General features: G+C 40.4%; 1 protein-coding gene across 2 annotated transcripts in view; it reads right to left on the bottom strand.

The window, feature by feature from the left end:
* Positions 1-1,579: 1,579 nt before the first annotated feature.
* Positions 1,580-21,026, bottom strand: part of map2k7 (mitogen-activated protein kinase kinase 7) — a 107,656-nt gene continuing 88,209 nt past the window's right edge. For both annotated transcript variants that reach the window (XM_073069156.1, XM_073069155.1), the window contains 2 exons: positions 17,663-17,708; positions 1,580-13,245 (listed from right to left, as the gene is read on the bottom strand). In XM_073069156.1, coding sequence (XP_072925257.1) covers positions 13,108-13,245; positions 17,663-17,708 — 184 coding nt within the window. In that variant the 3' untranslated portion in view covers positions 1,580-13,107. The remainder of the gene's footprint in view (positions 13,246-17,662; positions 17,709-21,026) is intronic.

A 21,026-nucleotide genomic window follows, 5' to 3' on the forward strand; every position in this document is an offset into this window, starting at 1 on the left:
TGCTGGAGGAAGTCAGTATGTCAGGCAGCATTATGACAGAAAAAGACAGTTGATGTTTCAGATCACTGGGGTTGAAAGCCAAAGGTCAAACTCATGATTGAAGAGTCCTGGGTTTGATACCCAAAGGTTGGCGAAGTCCGGGGGGAAAAGCTGAAGTTCAAAGTCTCGAGCTTGGTGAATCTGGATGTAGAAGCCCAAAGGTCGAAAACTGAAGCCATTGAGTCCAGAAGTCAGAGGCTTTATGTTTGCAAGTCAGAGCCAGGGACTGGAGGTTGGAGGACTGATATCTGCAAGCCTAAGAGTCCAGTGTAAAGGACTGAAAGCCCAGAGAGATCCTGTTCTGGTATTGGAGGCCTGTCTGTGAGAGTTAGTGGGTCGGAGAGTTGGAGAACGCCTGTTTTGCTATTCTCGTTTTATTTTGTGGTTGTTATTGCTGCTAGTGTTTTGCTGAACACTGTGGGCATGCTATGTTGCCCCTACAATGTATGAAAACTCTTGCGGGCTGACCCCAGTATATCCTTAGGTGTGGTGGTGGTTAATGCAAACGATGCTTTTCACTGTATGTTTTGATGAACATGTGATAAGTAATGAGGTTGAGACCATTCATTAGGATTGAGAGAGCTAGTTTGTACAAACAGGTGGGAGGAAGTGGTGATGGGGGCAGGAGCTGGAGCAGGAGAGCGGCAGAAACTACAGAGGGGCAGTAGAGAGAGGAAGGGTCTTACAGAACTTCCACTGAATACCTTGAAGAAACTTTGCAGGGGAGTATATCATAAAATGCCAGCCTTCAAGTGAGAAAACTCCCATTTGTCTTCAGAAGGCCTCAAGTTACTCCTGTGGAGGGTGAGTCTTTGGCCACAGAGCGACTTTTGGGGTTAAAGTGGATTTTGATCAGAACAATTTTCCATTTAAAAATACCATGCAAAATTAAAGTAAAATGGAGACACAACAGATGGCAGTTGCTGGAATCTGGAACACACATAAAAACAAGAAGAAATTAAATGAGTCAGCCAGAATACTTCTTTATACTGGGTGTTCCCCACCCACCACCACCATCTCTCAGTCCAGATGAAGGGTCTTGACTCAAAACACTGACTGTCTATTTCCCTCCATAAATGGTACCTGAACTGCCCCTAAAAGCAAATCTTTGGGATGGGAGGAAATCGGATGATCCAGGCAAGTTGCACACAGACAGGAGCAGAAGTGAGGACAACACGTTTAGCAGCTGTAACACTGTGACTCCAGAGGAGGTGGTCTTAAACTTAGACAAAACAGCATAATACCATACTAAATGGGAGCAAGATCCCAGCATGGCATCAACTAAACACTTCCCCCTCACAGTATACAAATGGAATCCATTTTTCCCTCTACAGCAGAAGGAAATATTTCCCAGATTCTGAGGTGCACACACTAAGCAAGAATTCAAATTCCCGCTCTCCTTCGCAGTGGCTGAGAGGGAAGTGAGTGGTTAATAGTAGGATGGTAGTGTGGAGAAGAATCAGACCCGGAAGGTGCCCCACGCATCATCCATCCTTCACTGAGGACTATTGACAACCGTGCAGCAAAAAAACACACAGCATTTTGTTGGATGGAAAGTACATACTTTTTATTTGTGTTTACAATGCAAAGAGTTTAAAAATACAATCATTTGGATGCCCATAACACTAAATTCATTGATTTGTTTCTATGTTCTTGGTCTGAAATGGTTAAGTCTTTGAAATGTTGATCTGAATCATTCTCACGTAGGATTTCCTGGTTTTTTATTCCAATAATTTTCCTGGTCATGCATTACACCAAATGCAGATCCCTCTTCGGAAAGTACGTGCTTTAACTTGTTTTCCAAGGGATATGTTTAAAGAGAAGCTGTGAAGTTGGCATTTTCAGCAAACACTACGGCTCCTCCAGTTTAAAGCACTAACATTGCCAAATGTGATTCTGATCACAGACATGGGTGAACTACCCACACCATCATGCCCTAAAACTGCTAGGCTTCAGATATCACAAAACGCCAGCCTTCAAGTGAGAAAGCTCCCATTTGTCTTTAGAAGGCCTCATGTTACTCTTGTGGAGGGTGAGTCTTTGGCCACAGAGCAACGTTTGGGATTAAATTGGGTTTTGATCAGAATAACTTTCCATTTAAAAATTACAACGTAAAATTAAACATCAGGCATCTTGTTATTGACCATAATGAACGCGATGTTTTGGTGTAAATATGTTGCAGTACAAGTGCCAGAAATTGTCATTTTAAAACATCTGAACTTGATTCATCTTCCTCCTGCTCTCTCTTCCCACAGAGGTGTTTAGTCCAGGTTAGAGATACAAGAACAAAGGATGGGGAGCCTCATGACTAATTAAATTGCAAAGGACATTTACCCAGTCAGATGGAGAGGCAGAGAGGAGAAGATACAAGGGGAACAGTATGATCATTTGGAGTTCTGAGTGAAAGGAAACTAAAGGCAATTCCTGGTGTTCTAATCAGGTGTTCTCCACAGGGGAGACCGGATACACTTGCATCAGGTGGACAAACCACCCTCCTGAAGGAGCTGACTCCATGACAGACAAGGCAGCCAGCAGCCCACCATCCTTCAGCATTGTGCTTGTGTTATAAGAACCCAGAGAGTGATTGTCAGCAGGGCATTCAATTGAAGGTAACCCTGAGCGTCTCTTCTCAACCAACACACACAGACATACGCAAACATACACTTCACATTAGGTGATAAATCAGGAGCAAGAAACTGGGTGTTTTTCTATTCCTCACAACTCTCAGCTGATCCTAGGACACCAAGATTAATTATGGTATCCCACTGCTATGGCAGATCCAAACCAAGGCATCCCCAGCACGTAGTTTAGCTACACTGCACAGAGTAATCTCGGGGGAAGTTTGAAAAGTCAGCACGCAGTAACATGTGCCGTACAATATGAGGTAATACAGTGCTGTATGTGAGGTGCAGTAACATGCAGTGAGCACTCTGAGCTCAGCTGTACAACACACTGGTGCAATGGCCTCAAAAGGATTCTCTTCCTAGTGAACTTAGATAATAAGCAAAAATATAGGGAGAGGACAGGAACACAAGACTCTCAAAAAGCACAAACATTCTCAGCAAGAAGTGAGCAGGATGTCCATCTTCTTTTTTAAAAGATGTATCACCAGAAAACAAGCAGCTGGGGCCCAGATGTGTTGTCAGGTTAATGACTGTTATACTGACCTCACCATACCCTCCAACAACAATGCCAGAGACAATGAATCACTAATCATTTAGAACAGATGCCGTGATTAATCATTTAAACAAATAACAAATCACTTATCAATTATGATGACAGATGATATACTAGTTATTGATAATTGGTAGATGATCGTTTTAGTTAAAGACAAATCATTAATCATTTATATTGGATGGTGATAACAAATCATTGATCAGAGATGATACATCTTCAACCACTTACAAAACATTCCAACATAATAAATGATCATGATAAATTATTTGTGATAGATGATATGTGATGATAATAAATAATTATCTATTTATTAAATAATGATTCATTAATCACTTATGACAGATATCAGTAATTATTTGATGGTCAAAATGAGAAATCATTAATTCATGATGATGACAAGTCACTAATCACTCAAAGGACGTTAAACGTATTCTGCTGTTTAAGTGCAATATCTTCAGAGGCCTCTAACGATGGGGATACCACTTTTGATGGGACATCAATAGAAAACAGACATGAATTAATCAGATATGGATAGAGGATACAGAGAAATGCAGAACTACAGCATCTGATCTCTCCTTTTTTAGTTCAGCCACAAGAAAGTGAAGATTAAGAGAAAGTTTGCCTCCGTGACACTTTGGAAACAGTGATCTGTAACAGAGGCAGAGTTCGGCAATGCCAATGCCAGAATGAGCTCTTCTCAAAGTCCTGAGATATTCACAACATAATGGCAAAACCAGAAAGGATAAGACTCCATTCACCCATACACCATACTGTTCACATGGAACATAAAATAAATAGAAAATATTATAGCCTTTTTAGTTTTTTTTAAATAAAACATTATCCATGCAAGAATCACATAAAAAGCAAATTCCTCCCATTCTGCTTCACCCACTTCCACATCAAACAGCTTTAATGTCTCTGTCAACACTAGTTCCAGTCCTACACAACTAGTTATCACTGAGCTGAAACACACTTGATCACAGCACCTACCTCACTCCTCCAGCTGCCCACTGTTTCGTCTGGATGAATGAACATAAGAGCAGTGTAGCAAAGAGTGGAAGGTGAAGATTATGAGGAGGTAAACTTTGGGCAACCTTAGGTCTGGGTTCACTCATGGCAACTCTATCTCAAGAAAGGAACAAAAATAATCTGCAGTGAATTGGAGAAAGGCATGGAGATGGGGGTGGGTAGAGGCAGGATTATAAAAGCAAACTGCTTTAAGTGCTGAAAATCTGAAATGAAATCAGAAAAGCCTGGCATCATCTGTGGAAAGATGGACACAGTTAACGTCTCAGTGGAAAGACTTCAATAAACAAGCATGTTATAAACAGCAGAGGAGACAGGTGTAGGATATAGCGAGATTAGGGACTGGATCTGACGGTGGAGACAAGAGTATGCAGCAAGCACGTCCCCTAAGAAAGGTGCTGAAAGCTGATCTATGTGGAGCTGTAGACAGAGGAAGGTAAGTGAGGACAGAGGAGAAAGAAGCTAACAATTCTGAAACTATGAGATGCTACTGTTAGCCATGTTACACAGGTTCATTTGTTTGCACTGTCAAGTTCCCAAAGATTTCCTGACACCGTGGCCAGCATGTTACTGAAGTAACCTCTTCCCACATTCAAGGTAAAACATTTACTTAATCCACCTCAAAAAAGTCTATTCCCTGGTGGAGTTTAAACAACACTATCCTAAATCTGATAACCAGCCCACTAAAGAGAAAAAAACAGTAATCTGCCAACACCTGATTATTCTGGCATTGTATGATGACATTTCAGCACAAGGGCCCAGTGAAATATGGTGTCAACATTACAGAATGGAAGAAAACTCACAGATCTGATATTTAACAAGTTATAACTTCTATTGCCTGACATGTAAAATGAGATCAATCTAAACTGCTGGATCTACTGAACCCTGCAGTGATCTCATGCTTAGAACAAGAGAAATACTGGACACTGTAGCATCAACACATACCCATATAACCCCATAAATTAACATGCAATTGATATATTGTGAATTGCTAATTCCTACTTTTCTGACCAATCTACTCTATGTAATGCTCACTTTGGCTGTCAGTGTGTGATATGCATGCAATGTATAAGCTATCAACGTGAACGCTGCAGTTCAAAGTTAACTGCAAAGATTAAAATAAAAACTTTATTCAAAGTAAAACATAAAAAAATAAAAATGCAATAAAACTGCATTTTCTTCTTGAAAACCTCCAACTGACTGATAAATTGAACCATTTTGATTGATTTATTCCAGGTAGCACTGTTTGCACTCCAAACCTGCAGCCCTTAAGCACAGGTTCCAAAACACTGTGCATATCTGTGTGTGTGAGAATGGTGAAAGGTTGCCTGTCTTCAGTAACATTGCCTGTGCATGTCTGAGAAAGGGGAGAAGCTGCCGGCCCTCCTGACAACAGCACACTGAGTGATGTTATTTGCCTCTGTGAGGACAACACAATAAACCAAGGCATCCAGAGTTTGTATGAATGAAGGCAACTACAGAAAGTAAAATGCTTCTTCGGGAACTACCTTACTGAGTTTTTTTTATACACAGTTGTCTCCTTCAACATAAAGAACTAAGAGTTTAATCCTAAGTTTAATGTGAATGAATAAAGAATTTTAAACAAAGATGATTTCACATCAATGAAAATCAAAAAGAGTCTGCAAATGCTGGAAATCTAAAATAAAAGCAGATTATGAAGGGAACACTCAGCATTTCAGGCCACATCTGTAAGAAAAGAAACAGAGTTAAAAGTTTCTGACAAATGGTCTTTGATCTGATATATGACTTTCTCTTCCCACAGTTGCGGCCTCAAATGTTGACAGTTTACTGCTTTTACTTTACAATGATTTTACATCACACATTTCAGGGAGTGGAAATTTCTGAGGCACAAGTTGTTCTAAAGTTTCGAATTCAAAGTAAATTCTCAGTGAGTAAACAATCCACTGCTCTCCTCTCTACACTCCTCCATTATAGTCAGGGCGAAGTCTAGATGGATAAGTAAGTAGTTTTGAATATCTGAGCCCTTATCTATTTATTGGACTTTAAAAAGTTATCAGCTATTACCCTTTAGTCAGCTTCACCACACTTGAGAAGTGTGCTGAATGCCACCCCCCCCCCCCCCCGATGTACCTTACATTTTTCTGACCTCAGAGTCAACAGGAGACCCTAGGCTTGTTCTGCCAATCACTAGGACGGCACTGCCCTGCACTTCAAAAACAGTTCCCTTCTCTGATCCATTTCCCTTACAAAATAAAAAAATCTATTAATCTGCGACTTGAAATATCTTTCCCCCACCCCCACCTCCATCCGTTATCCACTGTAATCTAGATGAAAGAGAGCTCCCTCTTCTGCTATCTTTGTGGCAAGTCTGTTAGACAACCTCCCTCAAATGATAGCAATTTCCATGAGTGATTGTGATGGAATTATTATTATTATTATTCCATCTTCGCATCCTACTGGTCAATTCATTCTCCTGTAGCACATTCAGTCCATGCACTTCAAATGGAATGGAAACGCCAACACACACCCACCCACCCACAAATCCGCAGCCATCGCCATGAACCATTTGAAGGGGATAAAGTGTTTAGAATTCACTGCAAGGGACCAATTCTTGAAGTTATGCCACCGTGAATATCTGCCAACTACACAGTGTTACCAGCCAGGCACTACAGATTGCATTAGGATATATGCAGTCTAATAAAAAACATCACATAAACTCACATTGAGGCTTCAGAGTTCATCATTGAAAGGCATTGCAAGTGAAGCTATTAAAGGTTTTTAACTGGCCAGAATTTCTCTTTTACACACTCATACACCGCAGAACTCGAAGGAAACCACAGAAGGGCTAGAGTACAACCCCACAAGACCCACTCAATGAAAGTATGGCTTATCTCACTACTGCCCTCAAATCCACTCTTCCTGCCTGATCCCCATAACCTCTAATTCCCATACAGACTAGACATCCAGAACTGCCTGGAGTCTCAGTGTTGTGGGTACTTTGTCATCACACATTTAAAGTGAGAGATTTTGATGAAAGGAATTGAGGTTTATAGTGATGGGGCAGGAAAATGAGTTGGACGTACTAGATCTGCTACAATTACAACACACACAGAAGCAGCAGGAAAGTCACAGGGCCTGGTCTCCTCTACCATTCTGATCCAATCAATGGTCTCAGTCAAATAATTTGATACTCACATAATGCTAAAAAATCTAGTGAATGCTTGAATATTTTTAACGACTTAACATCTACATCGCTCCAGTCCAGGGTGATAATTTCCAATGATGCACAACCCTCTGTGAGAAGGAATTTCTCTTTTCCTAATCTTAAAAGAAATTACCTTCCTCATGTGTCTGCACCCTCTAGTTCTAGAAAGATATCCTCTTAAAAACCACAAAATAAACTACTTTGTAGGCTGATACAATCTGCTGCAATTAATAATCTGCTTTTCTAAGACTAAGATTCCCAGGAAGATTAAAGCTGCTAACAGGCAATTCTATCTTTCTCTTTGGTGTTTTTCTGTTTCATTCTGCTAAAAGCTATAAGTTTTTTTGTGAGATGAATTAAAAATGCTCTGTAGACAGTTTATTGCTAAGTGCCTCTAAATTTAGGAGCTGGTTTAAATTTTCAAGAAAAAAGCAGCGCAAATTGGTGGTGACAGTAACACTAAATGTTAGCACACTACTCCACATGCAGGAAATACTGTGTCTGTTAACAAGGAAGTGCTTTATACTCTGATTCCTGAGAGAGTGAAAGGATTCAGGATGGGGGTTGGGAAGAGAGGGGAATTGTTAAAAAAAACAATGGCTCTTCCATGGTGTAAGTGGGCTTCTCTTCCTCTGTATTTGTGTGATGAGATCATATCAACAGTAACTTCATGGGGAAGCTGAATATTTGGAAATAAATATTTACTTCAAAACTGGCTTGTGAAAAGCAATCTGAAGTGTAGCAGAATTTACATTACCATACCTGCATTACCTCTCCAGTTCCTCTTGTACCTTCCCACTTTCACTTACTTTCTCACATACTTCTCCCCTTTCAATATCAAATGACAGCCTGTTTTCAACAAAACGTCGAGCAACAGTACTAGGTAATTCTAAAATAGTACAAAGAAACATGACCTTGGGGTGGTCTGCAGCCTGTACCAGAATCTTACTTGAACACTGCTCTTTCTGAACAAAGCTCCTTCATAGGATTCTACTGTTGGTACAAGTGCTATCCACTGCCTAAGTGTTTATCTGCTAATTGTCAACTTATAGCTGCTCTTCAGGTTCTGAAGATCAATCACATCCTTCCCCATTTCAACTAGCAAACAGTTACAAGCTCTTTCTTATTTCCATACTTTAACACTCGCACATTTCTGGAAATCTCAAATGATTATCCTCACAAGAACACAAAAAGACAGGAGCAGGAGTAGGCAACCAGGCGTATTAAGTCTGTCCCACCATTCAATATAACCATGGCTGATCTCTCCCAGATCTCAACTCCTCAATGTAAACACTAACAACAGTGTGTACTGGAGGCACCAGACTTTTAAACAGCTCACACTTGATCTCAAGGCACCTCTGCAACTTCTGACCAACCTCCATAAGAGGAAACTGCATCAAGAAAAGCAAACAAATTCTGATGGCAGAGCAGATTTGAGACTTTTACAAACACAATATGCCTGGATTCCAGACCAGATTCCTTTGTTCCAAAGGATGGGTAACAGTCATGTCTAGAGATGTCCAGATGTAAGTTTCACCCATAATGCATCTGACTTTTGATGTCCCATTACATTAATATAAAAGAAAATATTGTAAAGTGTGGCTGGAACTTTGACTTCAAAGGAATGAACTAGGTTAAACCATAAGTAGAAAGCCAAGTAGTTCCACTGTTCACAGCCAATGTATCATGCTTTACAAATTATTTTTAAACTAAAGTCAAGGTCGTAAGGAGAGGAAAACAAGGGTGAAATTTTACAAGTATCTAAAGACTCCCTCAACTATTATAAAATTTGTTCAATGTACAACATCTAACAAATTCCTCCAGTTTTCACTTATTGTTTAACAGCACAGGGCTCTGACCAATCTCATGTTCATCCATATTGAGAGAATATTCAATGCAAAACATGAGCATTTAATCCAATGCAGAGATTGTTGTGGATTACAGTGGTTTCGGGATAGCAGCAGTTTCAACAAAAGCTAAAAAGATTTCCCACTCAGATGTTACGTTAACTTTTAAGCAACATTTGATCTTACTGCAGAGGTATTATTTACTGTTCAATATTAGTATGTGGGATGAATGATTCTCTTCCTTTGCCAGTCATTCAATCTTTAATTATGCAAGGCTACCCCACAGATCTCTGTCCTGGAAGACTGCTGTCAGAAAAGTCTTGGACCCAGGAGCTCAGCTTCAAGTTGTGGCTACAGTCTGAAGACAGACTGACCTTGTGCATATTGTAAGCTTTCTATTGTATGCATTCAATTCTATGCATAAGGAAACGGCCTTGCTGCCTTCACATAGTGCCTGATCCTCAATTTTGCAGATCTGATTGCAACACACTGAACAACAGAAATTGAACCATAGCAGCTATGGCACTCTTTCAGCTCATCAACTTCCTCTCTTTATTGCTCTTTGAAGAACTATCCAATTCAACTAGTTTCTTTCTATATACCTATTGAAAAGCAACAAGGTTGATAGAATCCTGAGAATGTTCTGAGATCTTTATTAGATCATAAACACAAGGGATTATGCAGATGCCAGTAATCTAGAATAACACACAAAAAATGCTGGAGGAACTCAGCAGATCAGGCAGCACCTTTGGGAATGATAAACAGTCGATGTTTTGGGCAAAAACCCTTCATCAGGTGCTGAGTTCCTCCATCATTTTGTATGTGTCGCTCTGAAGATCTCTTGTATTGCTGAGGGTGAATTCACAAAGGCCTGAGATTGGCTGATCGGAGTAAAAGTGACAGTTTCTGGTATTCAGATGATAGTCAACGGCCGAAGAATTTTCAGATAAGGGAAACTTGAAGGAGTAACTTCATGCATGATCTGTAACATGATGCAATTTAACAAAGAAGCTCTTTCTCTTTACAGAGAGATTTGGATCATCCAATATTCAGAGTTATATTTATAAAACAAATAGAGATGATGATAAGAGAGCAGTAGAACAGGGCCACCAAACTGATGGATTTGTTAAAATTTTCCAAAATTATTCTGAATACAACAGAATTCTTTTTTTCTGTATGCATCACAACTGGGCTCTGAAAAGCTTCATTTCCAACTCTCAACTTATTTGGTCTGATCCCTGTGGGAATCACAGACCGTCTTTGTGCCTGAGTGGCTGCAAGAAACGGCTTGTACAGCTGTACTGTAACAACTGTCTGCTATCGCTCAAGGATCTGATATTTGCAAATAATCCAATGGACCTTCAGTTTTCAAACAAGGCATTTTGAATATAGTTGTATGTCTGAACTGATCTAAACCAAGGACTACTTGTTCCTGAAATGAATCCTTCAGTTTTAATGTCACCTCCATCTACGACTGAGCCAGTTTCACTAATGCCATATCTGTTCTTTACCTTTAGCCTGTTCTGTAACTCAAAGCATACATGAGTACTTAAGAGAATGATTAATCTGCAATGCTAGCTCTGTGCCTCTTGATCATGAGAACACCCAGCATAAAGTTTATTTACAGCAAACAGGTTCTCACCACTGTTACCATCTGCACAAGCTTCCAACAAAAGTCCGATCCCCTCTATCTACCAGCCCCACTCACCCTTCTTTCTGAGACCTAACCAAAACCCTCAAACTCAACACAAACACACATCCTGACTCCATTTCTAAACTAATTTCATAGCCCAGTCCTTCAAAATTGCATCAAAAGCCAGATTTTCAGCTTCCATCAAAAGCAGAGGAATTATAAACACAGTTAGAAAGAAATGTTTGTGCCATGGGGGAAAAGAGACATTGCTTCAATGTATTAATCTAGATTGAGTTAACTATATAAATTTTAAAAAAAAATATTTGGTGAAGTAATCAAATGAGTGGAGAAAACTCACAGTGGATCTAGAAATTTACAAGAGAAATGTGGAAGCTGTATGTTAAATCAGTTTCTTTGTTTAAAATGAACCTGTGTCCAAAATAGATAGTGATTCAGGGGGCAAGAAAAACAAGGATGAGCTCACAGGGATATTCTATAAGATTTTTACTCACTGTGCTCTCCCATAATCCCTTGACATAAATGAGGCTCTATCACAATTTCACCCTAATGTACAGAAGTGCTTTCAAAGAGAATATCACTAAGTGTGATGCAAATCTTCAAAGTTACAACATGCAACACAGAAACAGATGTTAGCTTGTCATGTTTTGTGTAAAATGAAGATTGGTTTAAGTTTACAATCAACTGGAATCACTTCATAAAATCAATCCAAATCAAGCTTTGTTTTGAATGTGCCAGCATCAGTTGCTATCAATGTGAAGAATTATGCAATTCAAGTTAAAAATAAAAGCCTCAAAGCATAAAAAATCTTAAGCCTCGCTTGACAAAATGCAGAATTCTCTCAGCTTCAATGCTCATGGAATGACAGAAACCCCCGGAGCACACACCTTCTACTACCTGCCCATGGCATAATCTTTCTTCTATCTCCCTTCACTCACTTGAGAGAGTTGAGTGAACAGCCCACCAACCTGACCCACTCTGGGACATTCTGACAGGCCATGGCTGGCACCTGCTTAAAGCTTTCCTTACAGTGCAACCTCACAAGTAGAAACACATTCTCCAGCAAATGCAGAAAGTAGTTGCAAACCAATAATGAATTAATTTATCAACCGTAGTGTACACTAGCAGAAAATACACGAGGCAAGTGTAGAGGAAGCACAAACAGATGTTTGTAAAAATCAGAATTAAACTGAGTTTTATAAAATTCCACCCATTGGGCTTGATGTATCTTGCATCACCTAACCTCAAAGCAGGAGGTGGCAACTGGGACACTGATATAATCACCTAAATTGCACTGGCACCCGTATGAACAGCAACAACTATGCAGGTATTATAAAAAGAAATTGCCAGCACAAGTGTGATTTCAGGTTGCAGCAGCACTGACACTCACTCAGAATCATTATTTGCATATGGAGGTTGTTTACTAAACCACTGAAAATCTGACATTTTCACCCAGTGAATGTACCTAGGTTACAGACACTGGGCATGCATCATAACACACTATGTCAAATCAACTAACAAGAACAAAAATACCAAGCAAACAGTCTTGGTATACTCCACCAGACTTTCACTTGAAGAGCAATTCTGAAAGCCCTGTCTGATCTGAACCTTTTCCAAATAGATTTTAAAAGTTACTGTCAGAAAAATAATAAAGCAGCAGTTTCTCATGCGTTTGAAACACACTAGTCTATTGTATAACACAGGTGCCTGCACACTAATACATTGAGAGTTCACATCAGCTACACTTTCATATTTAATAAATTAGCTAAAATCCTTTTTTGATCACAGTGCATAACCCGGTAGTATTTAAACACTATATAAATTTGCGATTCCTCTGCAGTGTGCAATGACCATTTGTCCCATAAGGAGAGATTAATGGGGAGGGCAGAGGTTAACGGCAGCATGTAAGCTTTTCACAGTAATAGTGAAACAAACCCTTAGTCCAATATGTGGTTTGCCACACTTTTCCTTGTTTACTTTCTACAGACTGAAAGTATCTTCAAACACACAACAACCCACACTCCTGAGGCAATCAAAAAGAACACGACACTAGACAGAAAAACCATGGGTAGACTATGTACAATTCATCAGTCTCAGGAGCTCTGCCTGATGATGTGGGTGTTGGTGATGACGTGCCGACACTCTTTCCTCCCCCACAGGTTCATTTACCACTCTGCTGGCTACCTGGAGAAAATGGGGAGATGCTGTTGGCTGAGGATGCTGCTTGATCGTGGGGATTCAGTCTTTGCCATAACTTCTTTAAACCATGAAGCTACATCCACTTCTAAAGTCTCATAGCGTCTAATAAAATTGTGTTCCTGTAGAGAGAGAAAAGGAAGGTGTCAAAGCTGCTTACTCAATATAGAAAAAAGCTAGAATAAAATAATGTGCCATCCCTCAATCTCTTCATTGGAGGCATATAGTGATGTGGCTCTGAGTTGGCCAAGTCCAGAAGCATGTAGTACCAAGCTCTGCAGTAGATGATGAGAGAAAAATGTGAAGGGTAACTTTTCTCAAATTAATTCCACTAAACTCCCTGCAACAGTTACCACGGGAAGAACTAGCAGGAGTAACCACCACAGAATCGTTATAGAGAGACTCTAAGGAATCACTGTGATGATGCTCTCCAGTACAAACTTTTTCCTTAGTCCATTACCTTTCTCTAAGTAAAGCTGCAAAATGAAGTGTTTGCAGCAGGACCATATCATTATCCAGTCAGAGGATCGTAAGTGGCACTAATAGGACAAATTCAGGAAGTGGAACAATTCATGAGCACTGGTAACCCCTCCACCACTTTGAATACTTACTACTTCCAGAACCAGTGGCTTTGCTGTACATGACAAGCAAAAGGCACTGCAGGTACTCACCAACACCATTTCGAGAAGAAGTCACAAACCTGCAACCTATGTCATCTGAAAAAAAGGAGTGAGCAGGCCAAGAGAGGGGAAGGGGAAGGGGAGACGAGGGAGGAAGGGGAGGGATGCCAACCGAAGGAGGGGGAGGGAAGAAGAGACTGACATAGACAGAAGATGCATTTGAAAAAAAAACAACCTGCAAGATTTCCTCCAGGCTATGTACCATGCTGTCATATCATTCCTTATTCCTCCTTTTTTGCTGGGTTTAATCTCTTCAGCTTCTCTCCGCACCCTCTGCCCATCAGTAGCACTCTAAAATGATCTCCTTCAGGAGGAATGGTGGCATAGACTGGATGGATAAAATGTTTTCCAACAGAAGACAGAAAATAGAAAAACACCACAGGAAGAGGTTCTTTGACCAATGATATTGTGCTGAACTAATTAGATTAGTAATTATACACCCAACTAAGCTCATCCCTTCCACCTAAACAATGTCCATATCTCTCCATCCTCTGTAGATCCTGTGCCCCCTAAGATACTTTTATTGTATTTATCTCCTCTATCACCATGGCAGTGCATCCTAGACACCCACCAATGTTACCCCTAAAGTGTGTGCACACACACATCTTTTGCCACTAGTGCACAATGGAATTTAAACTGCGCACTACAGGTTGTCACACTTCACCTTGTTGGCATGTTAAGCATATTTCACAGTTGTACACAATCATAGTTCCTTTTCCGGTTTCTGATGCAGACAGTGTTGACAATGTGGAGTTTGCGATGATTTGTCTGCAGATTTTAGAACTGGCTTATTTATATTGTTTTTACTTAAGAAATTATTTAGTATGTACATATTGTCACTGGGCAAAAAGTTGCACAGCACAAGATTTTTGCGCATACTGGTAATTTCAAATTAGTGTTAACATTTTACACTCTGTGCAAAAAAAAATCTTGCCCCAGACACCTCCTCTGAATTTAACCTCGCTCACTTTAAATGCATGTTCCCTAGTATTAAACATTTCATCTTGGTTTTCTGCATTAATCACCCATAAAATGTGGTCTGATCTTCATCTAAGTCACAATAATAGACAAACACAATTTGCCTAAAACAGTAACATGAAAACAACTGTACCTCTTGTCAATACTGAGTACACCATTTAAACAATAGTCTAGGTTCAAAAAAGTAGTTGAACCTCTGGGATAATGCCATCTACAAAAGCTATTTGGAGTCAGGTGTTCCAATCAAAGAACTGAGATTGGAGGCATGGGTTGTAGAAGTACCCTGCCCTATAAAAAAGACACACAAAGTCAGGTTACTGACAAAGACAGCTCTTCTCAAGAAAGTTCTATTTATGTGCACCATGCCTCAATCAAAACAACTTTCAGAGGACGTTAGAAGAAGAATTGTAGAAATGTACGAAGCTGGAAAAGGCTACAAGAACATTTCTAAAGACCAGAATGTTCATTAGTCCACAGTAAGAGAAATTGTCTACAAATAGAGGAAATTCAGTACCATTCCTATTCTCCCTAGGAGTGGGCATCCTGCAAAGATCACACCAAGAGCACAACATGCAATACTGAAAAAGTTGAAAAAGAACCCGAGGGTAACAGCAAAAGTCCTGCAAAAATCTCTGGAGATCGCTAAAGTCTCTGTTCATGTGTCCACTGTTAATAGACAATAGGTGCAGGAGTAGGCCATTCGGCCCTTCTAGCCAGCACCGCCATTCAATGTGATCATGGCTGATCATTCACAATCAGTACCCCATTCCTGCCTTCTCCCCATATCCCCTGACTCCGCTATCTTTAAGAGCTCTATCTAACTCTTTCTTGAAAGCATCCAGAGAATTGGCCTCCACTGCCTTCTGAGGCAGAGCATTCCACAGATCCACAACTCTCTGGGTGAAAAAGTTCTTCCTGAACTCCGTTCTAAATGGCCTACCCCTTATTCTTAAAACTGTGGCCTCTGGTTCTGGACTCCCCCAACATCGGGAACATGTTTCCTGCCTCTAGCGTGTCCAATCCCTTAATAATCTTATATGTTTCAATCAGATCCCCTCTCATCCTTCTAAATTCCAGTGTATACAAGCCCAGTTGCTCCAATCTATCAACATATGACAGTACAGCCATCCTGGGAATTAACCTTGTGAACCTACGCTACACTCCCTCAATAGCAAGAATGTCCTTCCTCAAATTTGGAGACCAAAACTGAACACAATACTCCAGATGTGGTCTCTCCAGGGCCCTGTACAACTGCAGAAGGACCTCTTTGCTCCTATACTCAACTTCCCTTGTTATGAAGACCAACATGCCATTAGCTTTCTTCACTGCTTGCTGTACCTGCATGCTTACTTTCAGTGACTGATGTACAAGAACACCTAGATCTCGTTGTACTTCCCCTTTTCCTAACTTGACACCATTCAGATAGTAATCTGCCTTCCTGTTCTTGTCACCAAAGTGGATAACCTCACATTTATCCACATTAAACTGCATCTGCCATACATTTGCCTACTCACCCAACCTGTCCAAGTCACCCTGCATTCTCCTAACATCCTCCTCATATTTCACACTGCCACCCAGCTTTGTGTCATCTGCAAATTGCTAATGTTACTTTTAATCCCTTCATCTAAATCATTAATGTATATTGTAAATAGCTGAGGTCCCAGCACCGAGCCTTGTGGTACCTTACTAGTCACTGCCTGCCATTCTGAAAAGGACTCGTTAATGCCTACTCTTTGTTTCCTGTCTGCCAACCAATTTTCTATCCATGTTAGTACCCTACCCCCAATACCATGTGCTCTAATTTTGCCCACTAATCTCCTACGTGGGACCTTATCAAAGGCTTTCTGAAAGTCCAGGTACACTACATCCACTGGCTCTCCCTTGTCCATTTTCATAGTTACATCCTCAAAAATATTCCAGAAGATTAGTCAAGGATGATTTCCCTTTCGTAAATCCATGCTGACTCAGACCAATCCTGTTACTGCTATCCAATTCTTATTCATGTTTTGGAATGGTTAAGTCAGAGTCCAGACCTTAACCCAATTGAGATGCTGTGGCATAACCTGGAGATGGCTGTTCATGCAAGGTATCACAGAAATACTGGTGGAGGTTATTGCTGCTAAAGGAAGTTCTACCGGTTATTAAATATAAGGGATCACATACTTTTTCCAGCCTAGACTGTGAATGATTAAAAATGTGTTCAATAAAGACACGAAAACTACAATTATTAGTTTAGACAGATTGTGCTTGTGTATTATTATGTCAGATGAAGACCAGACCACATTTTATGAGTAATTAATGCAGAAAACCAGGTAATTCCAAAGGGTTCACAAACTTTTTCTTGCAACTGTACATTCAACAGCATCTCAAGATTGACGAACCTTCTCCTCTTCCTGAGCACAGTTTGAGCATTCTTTTTGCCACCTGTTATTCAATTATTTCCCACTGTTATCAGTCTCTATCAATTCCTCTCAGGGATGCAGAGAAATTCCCTTTTCACTATTTTCTTCTCCCAAGTCAAGGATCTGAGTCTGATTTTAAGTTGTTCTTGCCAAACTGAAATATGTTACATTGAGATTACTGCTTCCAAATGCAGCCCATTATCCAGAACCATTGTAAGAAGCCATTGTTCCTTGTTGAAGTAGTTACAGGAGTGCTGAAAGTACCTCTGGATATTATGCAGTTATGAAGAATGCATCATGTAAGCAGAGCAAATCAGATGAAACATGGAGTGAATATTCACAAGCAAGTCTTTTAGTCAATGCTTGAATCTTAATTTAACCTGAGAACCAGATCTGCTCTTATCCCAGGCCACAATCATATGGACCTACTGTAATATTTCAGGAATACTCACAAGCAAACATCACAAAGGAATACTCACAAGCAATTTGTTGTATTTTGGTCTCTTCCTGTGATCCTTTGTAAGGCTAATAGGAAAAGAAAAGAAAGAAATGTAAGCAGATAAATTGAAAATAAAGGCTAATTAGTTTTATCAGAAGTTTTAACTTTCATTTCAATTGGAATATGCCAAAGAACTCATGCCAGGATAGTACTGGCTTTATGAGAATGTTCAGGTTATAGGTCTTTGTAAAATAACAGCAAGGTTCTGTGAACATAGAGTCGACTGTACTTCCTTAGAAGGTTGGCGTCATTCAATGTTTGTAGTGAGATGCTGAAGATGTTCTATAGGTCAGTTGTGGAGAGCGCCCTCTTCTTTGTGGTGGCGTGTTGGGGAGGCAGCATTAAGAAGAGGGACGCCTCATGTCTTAATAAGCTGGTAAGGAAGGCGGGCTCTGTCGTGGGCAAAGTACTGGAGAGTATAACATCGGTAGCAGAGCGAAGGGCGCTGAGTAGGCTACGGTCAATTATGGAAAACCCTGAACATCCTCTGCATAGCACCATCCAGAGACAGAGAAGCAGTTTCAGCGGCAGGTTGCTATCGATGCAATGCTCCTCAGACAGGATGAAGAGATCAATACTCCCCAATGCCATTCGGCTTTACAATTCAACCGCCAGGAGTAAGATATGTTAAAGTGCCGGGGTTAGGACTCTTAAACTACTTAAGAACTTTTTAAAAGCTATTTATTAATGCTTTTTGAGAGGGTGATTTTAGATGCATATCATATTTTTACTGAGTTAAGTATTGTATGTACGGTAATTAGTTTTGCTACAATAAGTGTATGGGACATTGGAAAAAATGTTGAATTTCCCCATGGGGATGAATAAAGTATCTATCTATCTAACTGTCTGTAACCCGAACAGTTCACAAATTCCTAATGTTCATAATAGTGATTACTTCCATCCACACTGACTTAGGAAAAAATCCTTGTCTTCCCTTTCTGCAATTCTGCAATACTATCTCTCATTAACAATGCCACTTCCCAATGTTTTTTACTTCCCTCTCTGTCCTCTTTGAAAGATCTAAACCCCAGAAAATATGGCTGCATTCCTGCCCTTGTGACAGCCAAAGTTCAAAGTGCATTTATTATCAAAGTAAGCGATACCATATACAATCTTGAGATTTGTGTTTTTGCAGGCAGCCACAAAGAATCACAATAGAATTCACGAAAAAAACCCACAGAACAAAGGCCATCACACAAAATGTGCGGGAAAAAAAGAACAAATTGTGCAAACAATAAAAAGTATAAAGAAATAAGGCACAGAACATGAACTGGAGAGTCCCTGATAATGAGTCCATATCCACTGAGCCAGTTCAGGGCTCCTGTAGGCCACAGTCTCGGAGCCAATTCAGCACTGAGGCAAGTAAAGCCTCATGGAGTAGTAAACAGCTTACCTGTTTCCCCCTTTGCCCTTGATGCCTTGATCTTTTAATCTGGCTCGGCGCTAAAATTGGCTAAACATTAATTCATTTCTCGCTCTCGGGCTTGGGCCCTGCCACTTCAATCCAGGCCGAAGTTTCAAATGGACACCAAGTCCACTCCTGCAATAGTCGCTGCAGCTGTACCTGCATTCTCGTGAGTCCAGTTCACCGAACCCTTCAAGATACTGCAAAAACGCTTGGGCCAAGCCTTTGCAATGGCCACGGTGTTGTAGTTTCAGGTACTGATCCATGGTCTAAGTTTATTACACTTGTTCCTAAAACTTCTTGCATTAAAATAAACACCTTTCAACTATTACTTTATCATCTTGTTTACTGAGGTCACCCACACTTGGTGCAGTCTCTACTATAAATCTAGTTTTGATGAGCTCTTTGCAGAGTCTTTGCAATTGCTTGTTCCCTTTCATAGGTGCTGCCTGACCTGCCGAGTTCCTTCAGCATTTATGTGTGAGTTGCTCTGGATTTCCAGCATTTGAAGAATCTCTTGTGTTTTATGTTTCACCCATCCAACTGACTACAATTATGCCCTATCCACTGCCTATCCTTCCTCACAGTACCTCTATACACTTCACGTACCTTTACACCAACTGCTCTATTGTCTAACGTAGCACACTGGTTCCCATTCCCCTGCATTAAACCTTTTTGCAACAGTACAGGAGGCCACGGTCAGACAGCTTAGAGTGTGAGTGGAATGGAGAACTGGCAGGATAAATGGGAGCTCATGGTCACTCTTATGAACTAAAAGTGAATACTCTGCAGAGGTTATCAAAACTAGATTTATAGAGGAGACTGTATCAAATATGGATGACCTCAGTAATCGAAATGATGAAGTAATGGTATAGGACACAGAATATGGATGTGTTTGACCTTTGAAGGCTCCTTCAACTTCACATGGAATATCACTTCCAATCTTGATAATTGGCATTTCTGTTCAGACAGAACGGTACAAACCAGAGTCCCGATGTTAATGAGAGATGGTAAACAGCAGTGTGAGTTTCTCTTGAGCCCTGCCAAATTTAATGGTAGCACCGTATGATGCCTTTGTAATCAGTTTCATGGCTGTACCCACACTGGGAGAGAAAGCTAGTCGGCCCCATGTTAAAGTAGAACACAGGTGCAAAGTATGCACATAGGCTCACACTGCCTCTTGGACCTCATGTGCCTTGCTAAGATTGGAAATAATCAGATTTGGTTTGACATAGGACATTTTTTAATATTTTAATTTCTCATCCAGCCCGAACAATCAAATCTACTGAGGTCGATTGTCTTTCTAGCAATTTCCTACTTGAGTTGGATGAAGAAGATGCTTAGAACAAGGGCAGATTGACATATGGTTGCTTTTCAAGATTGAGGAAACCACTCACAGCTTCAGCTAGTCACTGTAATGGGTTTACAGAGTTTGAAATGGTATTAGTGTCATGGAAATGGTGTATTTAGGCAGAAGCAGAAACAATCTCTGCTCCGATTTTTAAAAAATCAATAAACTGCAAGAAGTATAGACGGGGTCCATAGAGAGGAGGCTGGCTCCCATGATGTGCTGAGCTGTGTGTCCACAGCACTCTGCAGTTTCTTGCAGTCATATGAAGAGCAGCTGCCATACCAAGTCATAATGCATCCAGACAGAATGCCAACTAACAAGTCACTAATCACATCGATCCTTATTCTTGCATCCTAGCAACTACCCCTCCACTTCCCTTCTCTCCTCCCCTGGTTCTACCACCTACACTAGGTACAATTTAGAGAGGTCAATTACCCGTCTAACTTGCACACCTTTGGGATGTGGAGGAAAATCAGAGCATTCAGAGGAAACCTTCATTGTCACAGGAAGAACATACGAACTCCACACAGCACCTATAGTCAGGATCAAACTGAAGTATCTGGAGGAGTGAGGAAGCAGTGCTAACTG

The sequence above is a fragment of the Hemitrygon akajei genome, chromosome 16 (genome assembly GCF_048418815.1).
Source record: "Hemitrygon akajei chromosome 16, sHemAka1.3, whole genome shotgun sequence".
Taxonomy (NCBI): domain Eukaryota; kingdom Metazoa; phylum Chordata; class Chondrichthyes; order Myliobatiformes; family Dasyatidae; genus Hemitrygon; species Hemitrygon akajei.